The sequence below is a fragment of the Camellia sinensis genome, chromosome 7, assembly GCF_055761805.1.
Source record: "Camellia sinensis isolate YWXY chromosome 7, ASM5576180v1, whole genome shotgun sequence".
Lineage (NCBI taxonomy): Eukaryota > Viridiplantae > Streptophyta > Magnoliopsida > Ericales > Theaceae > Camellia > Camellia sinensis.
Genome location: NC_138967.1, coordinates 136,903,432 through 136,914,571, shown reverse-complemented (window position 1 = coordinate 136,914,571; position 11,140 = coordinate 136,903,432). Strand labels below are relative to the sequence as shown.

The window sequence follows — 11,140 nt, the reverse complement described above, 5'->3', positions numbered from 1 at the left end:
CCATTTTTGTCATGTCAATATTGCCATGCTAGCAACAAGAGAAAAAGAGAAGAGAATGATGAAAAAAATAGAGGAGGGGGATAATGAGTACTTACTAGAAAATAATTCTTCACATTTGTAGATCAACACAAAGATTCAAAGACAAATCCAATAAAAAAAATTATGACTGACACATTCAACAATAAATTTATCACTTTCTGTTTGTTAAAAATTAAAAAAAGAAAAAGAAAATCTCGTATTCATAATCACAAATCAACATAAGATTCAAATATATTCTTAGTGATAAATTTATCATTGATAGACATATTCAATGATAAATTTATCACTAGCTGTTTGTTAAAAAAATTATAAAAAGAAAATCTCATCATCATCAACACAAATTAACACAAGATTCAAAAACATATTCAGTAATAAATTTAACAGTGATAAACATATTCCTTGATAAAGTTCTCATGGGTTGTTTATTAAAAGATTACAAAAAAAAAAAATCTCGTCATCATTGTCACAAATCAACACAAGATTCAAAGAAATATATTAGTGATACATTTATCACTGATACATCTGATTTGGTTTAAGAGAATAAAAAAGAGAGAAAGGGAGTGAGGAAGATGGAAGTGATAAATATAACATGAACAAAAATCAGTGATAAATTTATCATTGTATTAATATAAAAAATCCAGCAACAACAGTCCACAACATATTAAACAAATTAAGGATAAATTTATCACTGAATTAAGTGATAAATTCATCATATTAGTTTAAGATGTTTTACAAATGTAGATCTTCACTAGCACACTGTGGAAAGAGTCTCTATCTCATCGGCGACCATGTAAAATACCAGATTGGCCCCGAAAATGGTAGATCGGCATTGAAAACAACTAGACTTGAAATCATTGGTAAAGTTCGACGTTGAAGATGGTGGATTGATGATTGAAGAAGAACGATGGTGATGGCACATGAATGATGGAGGATGAAAAAAGAGTGACGGTAATGTCAAAGAGAAAGGAAGACGACAATGTTAAGCGAGCGAGTCAAACTGTTGAGAGATGGTGAAGTATAGATCGGTGACGGTGGAGATGGTTGGTGAACAATGGTGGTGGTAGTGGCCGGTAAAGGTGGTGGTGGTTAATGACGAATGACGATGGTGGTTACGAGTGGATGGCCATGGCCATAGCTACAATGGTGATATTTTCTAGAGACAGAGAGAGAGATATGAGAAAGAATAAGAGTTTTGAAAAAATGATCAAGAGAGAAGTTAATGCAAAATGAAAAAATTAATGAGTAATAAATATTATAAACAATTAAAGATTTAGAAAGTGTTTGGGATGATTTAAATAGGAATTTTTTCCAGCTGGTAGTAGGGACAAAATCGAGATTAAAAAAATATAACAACACTTCCTAGTGCATGAGATAGAAACTTAGTACCTATTGGGTAATAGATTCAATTATTGAGACCGGTTAGTAAAAATCCCTATAGTAAACCTCGTACTAAAGCGGTTGGGGCCTAATATATGTTGGTCAAGTTGTTAGAGATAATTTTTTTTAGAAAATTTCTTCAATAATCATCGTTTGGCCAAAGGTTTATGGCTTGATCGAATGAAATTTTACCATGCTCAGGCCCATACCCTAGGTGAAGTGGGTTAGGCCAAATGAGATTGGGCATGGGCTTGGAATTTAATGATCGACTAGGTTCGTTGACCTGCGTATAGCTTGTCCGCGGGCCTGATCTATTAGCCTATTAGAGGTAGCCCATTAGGTTGTCCATCGAACCAACCCGCAAGCTTGTCAAAAAATTTGAGAAGTAGAGAAGAAAAAAAATTAATAAAAAAAAATAGACTTTAAATTTTGGCTCGTCAGTCTAACCTATGAGCTTGTCTTGGCTAAGCCCATCAGATAAGGCTTGGGCATAAGGTTTTGGCTCATGAGTTGGCCCAAGCCCAACCCCGTTGGGGCTAGGCTCCATTTTCTCATGCCGACTCAACCCAATGCCATCTTTTAAGATTTTCTATTGATAATTCAAAAATAAAAGGTGCGTACTCGAGGAGTGGCCCTACTAACTACATTTTAGGGGGAGACTTGTCTGGTTACTTTCTATAAGGCGAGAGGTTCACCTAACCCATTTACCCACTCATCAATCACAGTGAGAGTGATAAGAAAGAGATGAAATGAAATATATAGTTTCATATTCTTCTTTTTTTTTCAACGTTGGATTTCCTCTGGTGCAATTCTAAAAGGTAGTTTATTTATTATTTTGTGATTACATTTGAATTATTTGTCGTGTAAAGTTAACTATCCAATACGCTCACCAACTGCACACATGATGAACTGTTGAAATGAAGTAATTGCGGAGATAAATAACATTTCTTTAAAATTTTAATTAATTAATTTATTTTATTGTTTGAATTACTGGTTCACTTGCGCGAGATGATCCATCCAAATCCACGAGGTAGGCATGTAAGGCATCCCAACACAAAACGTACGGTCATATGGCCCTACCAACCTTTTGTATGATTGAAATTGGGTTAAGCCCAAACCAAATCTAATATCCATTAAAACTTGATTGGACAGAAATAGGACTGTGATGGTCAGATTTTCTCCCCCCAAGGCCTTGAAGCATAGGATGACCAATCATGAGAGATCGAGTGACCCAATCCTGAATTAGATTTATCATATTATTATATAAACACAATACCGTAACTTAAACACAATTTTGAAGTCTCGTCATGTTCTATTGAAATTTAAATTCCTAATTCAATTACTAAGAACATTCTCAAACTGCAACTACTTCTCTCAATCTGTATCTAGATAACTCCATTAATATGCACATGTATCACGTGTGCCTAAAGTCTAATATACTACTAGACAAATGTTGAATCGGGTGAGTATCCTCGAATTTAGACAACCAACAAGAGAAAACAAGATTGAAGAAAGATTTTTAAAAAAAAATTATAACAAATAATCTGATACCAAGGTATTTGGCCTTATGGTTATGTAGCATCTTTTGTGGTATAAGGTCTCGAGCTCAATTTCTATAGAGAGGAGTTTGATATCCTTGGTGGTGTGGTGGTTTATTTCTCCCCCATCATGAAAATTGATTGTATGTAATTGTTGGGTTTGGGCTTGGTGAGTTCTGGTTATTGATTGTTAGACTTTTTAGTTATTGTCGTGGGCTAGTAATCTGTTCGATTATGTAAATATTTTTCATGATTGTAATTATTCTCTTATCTATTAACAAAATAATAATAATAATTTGATGTTTCTAGGCCAAAGAACTTGAAAAAAAAAAAAAAAAAATCATCTTTGAAGAACAGATCTCAAATGCGATTTGAAGAGAAATATTATTTATATAGAAAATTTGTGAGAGCTTCTGTGCATTCCGTGCATAAACTTTCTATGCATATAGCATTACTGCTATATGAATATGAAAATAGCAATCATCTGCAGTATTTATGGTTTTGATTTAATGAAATATTAAAGAAATTCAAATTCAAATGCAATTCAAATTAATGAATGAAATCATTTGCAGCATTTATAGTTTTGATTTAATGAAATATTAACGAAATTCACATTCAAATGCAATTCAAATTAATGAATGAAATCATTTGCAGTATTTATGGTTTTGATTTAATGAATTATTAAAGAAATTCAAATTCCAATGCAATTCAAATTAATGAATGGAATCATTTGCGGCATTTATGGTTTTGATTTAATGAAATTACCTGCAGCATTTATGGCTTAATTAGAAGAGTTTTTAATTTTTTTAAAAATATATTCTAACAAGCTAATCAAATTTGAAAGTTAAAATTTCACCATCTAAAAAAAATTGAAAGTTAAAATTTGAATTATAAAATTTCTAGCAAGTATGCAGAACATATGAAGAATTTCAAAAAAGAAGTGCTGCTATTAGCTCTTTTTTTTTTTTTTTTTGTTGGACTCCCACCTATTAGTTCTTACCATTTTTTCCTTTGGACTTATAGCACCAACATTTTTTATTTTTTGGACCCCATCAAACAATTTCAAAATTTGTAAAAATTGTTTGGACAGCCTACTTAATACTGCAATTAACCTCAACCTCTCACACTTCTAACCCTACTTCTACCCTAGCCACCACCTCTATCAACCAACCTTTATTTTTTTTTTTAATCACGCTCTCTTAATTCGTCTTGTTCCCCACTACCACCTTTATTTTTTTTTATTCATTATTATCTCTTCATCATCCCCATGCTCATCCAAAAAAAAAAAAAAAAAACATTCCAAATACCATTGCTGTTTTTCACAAATCCGTGTGCTAAAGATTTGCACTCCAACACCAAACCATATTTTATTCATCTCAGGGATCAACCCCGATCACATTTTTACACACCAAAAAAAAAAAAAAAAAAAAAAAATACGCCAACAAAACAGCCACATCCACAGGCCGGATTTTCTTCTCTACTCTGCCGCCGGTCTCTTCTTCTTGCCTCCGTCCTGAGCGGCCCTTGCCGGTGCTGCCTCCGTGTTTCCCACTCCACTGGGCACGATCACTACTCCCTGCTCCTCCACTGCAGCATATGGCGGACCTCCAAATCGGAACATCACGGTGGCCTTCCGCTTCAGCTCCTTGTTTTCTGCCCTTAGCACGCTTATCTCTGCTCGCGCATCCTTATACATGCGTTGGAGCAGAGCCAGCTGGGAGTTTAACTGCTGCACCTCATTTGTCCTACTCTGCAGCCGGTGCGACAAGTTTGTGACCGCCGTCATGGACTCCACACATGCCTTCAAAGTATACTGATTAGCCTCCACATCCGTTTGCACTGCCATTTTTTGCTCCACCGACTGCATCGGAAAGTTCAACGGAGCAAACCCAGTGGTGTTTGGTTGAGGTTCACGGGACACCGCACCTGCTATCTCTCTTGTGGACTCGTTGAGGTCGGGAAAGAGAGTAAGCAGACCACGGGACGACGAAGCCATTTTCTCTTGCAACAGAGTGTTACAGCCTTTCTCTCTCAGCACAACAGTGTTACAGCCTCTCTCTCTCAGCAAAACGCAGAATTTTTCAGAGGTTTCTCTCAGTTTCTTGTCTCAGCCTCTGCCTCGGCCTCAGCTCCGTCTTGGTTAAATAGCCGAGGTAGCCACGCGCATCGCGCGCCTCTTGACGCCGACAACCTGGCACGCCTTTTCATGGCACGCCTTTTCATGGCACGCCTTTTGATGAATCGGGCACGCCTTTTGATGGCACGCCTTTTGAGGGTGCGGGCACACCTTTTGAGGGCACGACTTTTGAGGGCTCGATATCTACATCCATGTATATTTTTTGGGCAGCCTATATACACACTCATACAGTGTCTTCTACACCGGTCAGCTTTATCAATCCCTTTGTTTCAACCTCAAATAGGTTTCTCTCTTTACACCTATTTGAGTTTGAGGGGGGGTTATACACAGTATCATGTATAAGTCGCTCATGGCGCACTCCCTAAAGTCGCCCCCTTGGTGCACCACCACAACCTCTGCTACATCGGTCCGACATGACCCTGTAAACTGTCCCAACATTGATTCCGGTTAGCTCCTTTATGGGTCCGACAAGACTCTGTAAACTGTCCCGACATTGATTCCGGTTAGTTTCTACAAGGGTCCAGCAAGACTCCGTAAACTGTCACAACAACTGTCCCAACATTGTCTGCTACAACGGTCCGACATGACCCCATAAACTGTCTTCTACAACGGTCCGACATGACCCCGTAAACTGTCCTGCTACAACGGTCCGACATGACCCCGTAAACTGTCTTCTACATCGGTCTGACACGACCACACAGTGTCTGCTACAACGGTCCGACATGACCCCGTAAACTGTCTTCTACACCGGTTCGGCATGACCTCGTAAACTGTCCTGCTACATCGGTCCGACATGACCCCATAAACTGTCTTCTACATCGGTCTGACATGACCCCGTAAACTGTCCTGCTACATCGGTCCGACATGACCCCGTAAACTGTCTTCTACATCGGTCCGACATGACCCCGTAAACTGTGTCTTCTACAACGGTCTGACACGACCATACCGTGTCTCCTATCCTGTTTTATTTTATTTATCAGTTTATTTTTCTGTTTTGTAACTCTCTCCAAACTCAAGTTGGTTTGTGTCTAACCTCCTTGAGTTTGAGGGGGGCTGTTAAACCCACTAAACCTAACCCATTACTACCTACCACACACACTCACCTCCTCACCTAACCTACCACTACCACCTCCACTTCATCCCCTACCACTTCACCTACTACCTTCTTCTCTTCTATATATTTGATCATTGTAAACACAACAATAACAATCAATATATACATACAATTTATTTTCTCTCTATCAATTTATCTTACAATTATTATTTTTCAAATAAAAATGTTTCTTAAAGCATCTTATTGGCCAATATATTTGTACAAAACAAGATAGCTAAAATTGTTTTATGATATTGATTTTTGCACATATAATTCCTAGAATAACACTTACCAACTAATAGTTTCAAATTTTCACAAAATGTTAAATTCTAGGACTAAAAAATATTGGCTGTACATCGCTGCTTGATTGATGACTTTAACAAATCCTTACCCTAATGTACTACCTTATTGGTAATCTGTGTTTGGAGTAGATTTGAAAAGCTTTTCCTTATTTTTTATTTTTCAGGAAACAAGTAGAGGACATACATTTTGATACATTTCTATAGCTCTTGGTAATGTTATTTATTTATTTATTTTTAAATTAATTAAGAGTTATCTTTTAGGTTTAACTTTTTTATTTGTACAGCATTACTCTCATCCTCGCACCACCCATCAGTTGGGGAGATGCTACCTAATCAAAATTGAAAGCACTGGTTTTTAAGTAGAAAATTGGTTCCACCTAAGGAAAATCCTATTATTCCCAAATTTTGATACAAAATATTCAACTAAAATAATGTAGGAGTTGCATTTTTTAATCAATTGGCTACATTGAAATGATAAGACATAAATTTACCTTGTTATTCTATATAGATTTTTGGTATAATTTTTCTTTGTATGTCATTACTCCCCAATCATACATAGAGATGTTTTTGTATAATCTTTTTTATTTGTATGTCATTGCTCTCAATTAAACACATTGGCTTAGGAAAAGATTCTCTATGTTGCTAGCTAAACTTCAAGTTGGGGAAATTTTATCACCTATTTGTAAATCTTTAAGCCATATTTGGATCATAAATTTGGATATAGATTTGTGTAGAGAAAGAGAATGTTCACATTTCCTCTACATTTTCTTTTCTCTCCACAAATTCCTACCAAAATTTATGATCCAAGCACAACCTTACCATTCAAGTAATTCATCCAGCATATGCATCCTCTCTTATTGCCATCCACTTGAGTTTTTTCCTTTATAGTCTCATTTTTCCTTTCTCCTCTAACCATTGAAGCAATTTCCATTCAAATATGTCAACTCTCTCTAGATAGTGATCAAATCTGGTTTTTTATGAGCTCTTTCAATTTCTATTGCCAGTTTTTATGATTTCTTTAACTTTTCTCTAAGTTCTGCTATTTGATTAACACATTGTAAATTGGATAAATGGCACGGCTATGATTATTCAATCAATATATTCTCTTTGTTTTACCTTTTATTAGAAATAGTAAACCAATATAGCACTAAGCTATGACTTCTAGTCATAACCCAGCAAAAAATACAACAAAATTCAATTTTGATCTTTATAATAGAATCTTAATAAGCTGTTGCAACAGTGTCTAGGCCAACATTAGCTTCCATGGCTTTCATGGCCTCGAACCTTGGCTCCTTGGCTTGGAACTTCAACCCAGCATAGAGCTTCATGTAGTCATCAAACACGAATTTTGGGTACACTTCCTTCTTTTCCTCTTCTTCTAATTTCTCCACCAGTGCCGGTGCTGGAAAGATAACAGCATCGTTGCCAGGGTTGTAGAACGAAGCTATTGACATCCGGTTTCCATCTGTTTTGGCGATCACTCTGTGAAGCACACTCTTGTATTTGCCATTGGTGATTACCTGTATTTGTTATGAACTCCTTCAGAATCCTCATTTCAAAAAAAAATATGGAAAAGTGCATAGAATGCTGTGTTGGCAGCATTGTATTCATCGTCTGGTGAAATTTCGGTGTTTGTATTGTTATTGTAAAGTTTGAGCTAGGGATCTAATGGAACACCTTAGGTACACTATTATATTTTCCATTTGCAATTACTTGTATTTATTATATATATATATATATATATATAAAAATAAAAAAAAACTTAGAATCCTCGTTACAAATTTTCACAGAAAAATACACAGAATGCAGTGCTATGAAATTTGTGTTTGTATTGTTATTATAAAATTTGAGTGTTTGTATTGTTATTGTAAAATTTGAGTTAGGGATCTAATACAACAGCTTTAATATGCTCTTGTATTTGCCATTGGTGGTTGCTTGTATTTGTTTAACTACTCTAGAATCCTTATTAGATAGGACAAAATGCAGTGTTGGCAGCATTGTATTCATTGTCTGGTGAAATTTCGGTGTTTGTATTGTTATTGTAAAGTTTGAGCTAGGGATCTAATAGAACATCTTAGGTACACTATTATATTTTTCATTTGCGATTACTTGTATTTATTATAAAAAAAAACTTAGAATTCTCGTTACAAAATTTTCACAGAAAAATGCACAGAATGCAGTGCTATGAAATTTATGTGCTTGTATTGTTATTGTAAAATTTGAGTTAGGCATCTAATACAACAGCTTTAATATGCTCTTGTATTTGCCACTGGTGGTTGCTTGTATTTGTTTAACTACTCTAGAATCCTTATTAGATAGGACAAAATGCAGTGGTGGCAGTAGTGCATTCGTCCTGGTGAAATTTATGTGTTTGTATTGTTATTGTAAAATTTGAGCTAGGGATCTTAACACAACAGCTTAGATTCTATTAGTATACCTCTAGTTGATCACCAAGGTTGATCACAATGGAATGGCGCATCGGAGGAACATCGATCCACTGGTCATCCTTGAGGAGCTGGAGACCGCTGACCGTGTCGTCTTGGAAGAGTAAGATGATGCCACCAGCGTCAGTGTGGGCTCGGAGCCCCTTGATCATGTCTGGCTTGGGACAGGGTGGGTAGTTGCTAACCTTGGTGCCAAAGTTTGGACCCTTTGTTCCATGGAAGGCCTTCTTTAGGTAGCCTTTCTCTAGTCCAAGATTCTCACATAGCAAATCCAAGAGCTCCTCTGCTAGTTCCTCTAATTTCAAAGCAAATTCCTTCATAACCTTCCTGCATCAATCAAACAGAGAATTAATGATTTTAAAAGTATAACTGAACAAAGTTAAATTTATTGAGTCAGTCTTGCTTTACTCTATAAGAAAAATACTATTTACTCGTAATTTGTTTCAGAAAAGTGTTCAGAATACTGTGTTGCCTATATGGATGGGGATGGGGATGAATGTAGTGTTGCCACACAATATTTTAAACTCTTTTTTGGTGAAATTTTAGCACTAATGATTTTGATGTTTGTTTACCTATATTCATCGTTAAGATCAGGTACTTCAGAAATGTTGGATTGAGGGAGATGGCGCAAGAAGAAGGTGCTCTCCCAGTCCATGTCAGTAACCTCAGCTTGGGCACCCTCAAGAGCCTTGCTAGCCACCAGCTCCTTGAACCTCTGCTCCCTAAACCTCCTGTAGTGCTCCTTTGTCATCCTCTCCATTGTGTCCATTAGCTCATGTGAAATTCCATGGTTCACCAACTACAATGACACAAAGTTTAAAATATATTAAAAAAACATTATATTTATAGAATCTGGTTTGGTTTAAAAATAAGACTTGTCGTTAGCGTTTTTGTTGGAACAAATTTGAGCCACAGAAACAATCTTTTCAAAAATAAAGGTAAACCTCCCAGACCTGCATTAGTTGGAGTCTCGTGCACTAGGTTTTTCTTTTTAGATTTATAGGACCAATGTGTAAAGCATAAGCATGAAGTGAAAGAAATTACTAGTTTACCTCAAAGAATCCCCAATTCTCACAAGCATCTTTGATAAGCTCCATGGTGGCTCCCCTCTCTTCACCATTAAGCTTCTCCATGTTGATAAGTGGGAAGGCCTCCATGTCTCTCTTTGCTTCTCTCTCTGCTTCTCTCTCTCTCTCTCTCTCTCTCTGCTTATCTCTTTCTCTCTCACTCAATCAAGTTGTATGTTTTGTTATGTTCGAGTGTGGAGTTTGGTGTTCAATTTATAGTGGCTTGAAGTGGAGCAGTAAGGAAAGAAAGAAATAGGATAGTTGAAAATAATGAGGTCACTTGACTTGAATTGTACCCCTACCCAACATGCAGGTTTCGTCGAAATGGGATGGCAATCGGTGTTTGGATTTAATTTTTTAATTTTTGAGTGAATATTTTTTAAATTTTAAGTAATTGTTTTTATTTTTTTAAATGTACTTTACTTAAATATATTTAAAAAGTAAAATATTTATAAAAAAATATTTTAAAAAATCAATAAATACGCAACAATATGAAAAATGTACTGAATTTATATATATATATATATATATTTGGTATTTTCACAAATATTTTACCTTTTAAGTGTATTTATATTAAGTGTATCTAAAAATTTAAAAAATTACTCAAAATATTAAAAAAATTCAATAAAAATAAAAAAATACGAAAAATAAAAATTTTAATTTTTTGAAAAGTGAATTCTAAGTTTACAAACCAAACAAGCTGATCGCTTTTTTGCTGGTGGTCCAGTCCCTCATGCATGTCTCTGCCTCACCTTGGTGAACTTATTTATTATTTTTACAACCAAAAAAAAAAGAAGAAAATCTCAATAAAATAAAAATTATGAATCGAATTTTAACTTAAAATAAAACTACAATTTATGTTAAATTAAATATTTTAAGTAAATTTTTAATACATATGGATTAGGATTAGGGAATTTAATAATCATCCGTCTCGATAACTTTTATCATCTAAGAAAAAAATTAATTGTTCTATTTGGTTTTGAATTTTTAAATATATTTTTTGAGTTGTTTTTGATGTATTTAAAAATTAAAATATTTGTTAATTTAAAAAAAAAAAAAACCCATTAAATATAAAAACAAATACCAAAATTCAATACATATTTATTTTCATCTTGTTTTTGTTTTTTGTTTTTTTTTTTTTTG

At 35.0% G+C, this 11,140-nt stretch overlaps 1 protein-coding gene across 1 annotated transcript; it reads right to left on the bottom strand.

The window, feature by feature from the left end:
• Positions 1-7,571: 7,571 nt before the first annotated feature.
• On the bottom strand, positions 7,572-10,355 carry LOC114306545 (1-aminocyclopropane-1-carboxylate oxidase). Its single transcript, XM_082879448.1, has 4 exons — positions 9,983-10,355; positions 9,503-9,729; positions 8,924-9,257; positions 7,572-8,006 (listed from the first exon to the last, which is right to left on the bottom strand). The coding sequence occupies exons 1-4, from the start codon at positions 10,085-10,087 to the stop codon at positions 7,707-7,709; spliced, it is 966 nt and encodes a 321-aa protein (XP_082735574.1). The 5' UTR covers positions 10,088-10,355; the 3' UTR covers positions 7,572-7,706.
• Positions 10,356-11,140: the final 785 nt, after the last annotated feature.

Bases quoted from the DNA above. Each gene is read 5' to 3' on its own strand.
- LOC114306545 (XM_082879448.1), bottom strand. From the start codon at position 10,087: ATGGAGGCCTTCCCACTTATCAACATGGAGAAGCTTAATGGTGAAGAG. The intron at 9,730-9,982 runs GTAAACTAGTAA...GTGTCATTGTAG, and splicing joins AGAATTGGGGATTCTTTGAG to TTGGTGAACCATGGAATTTC. The intron at 9,258-9,502 runs GTAAACAAACAT...TGATTGATGCAG, and splicing joins GATCTTAACGATGAATATAG to GAAGGTTATGAAGGAATTTG.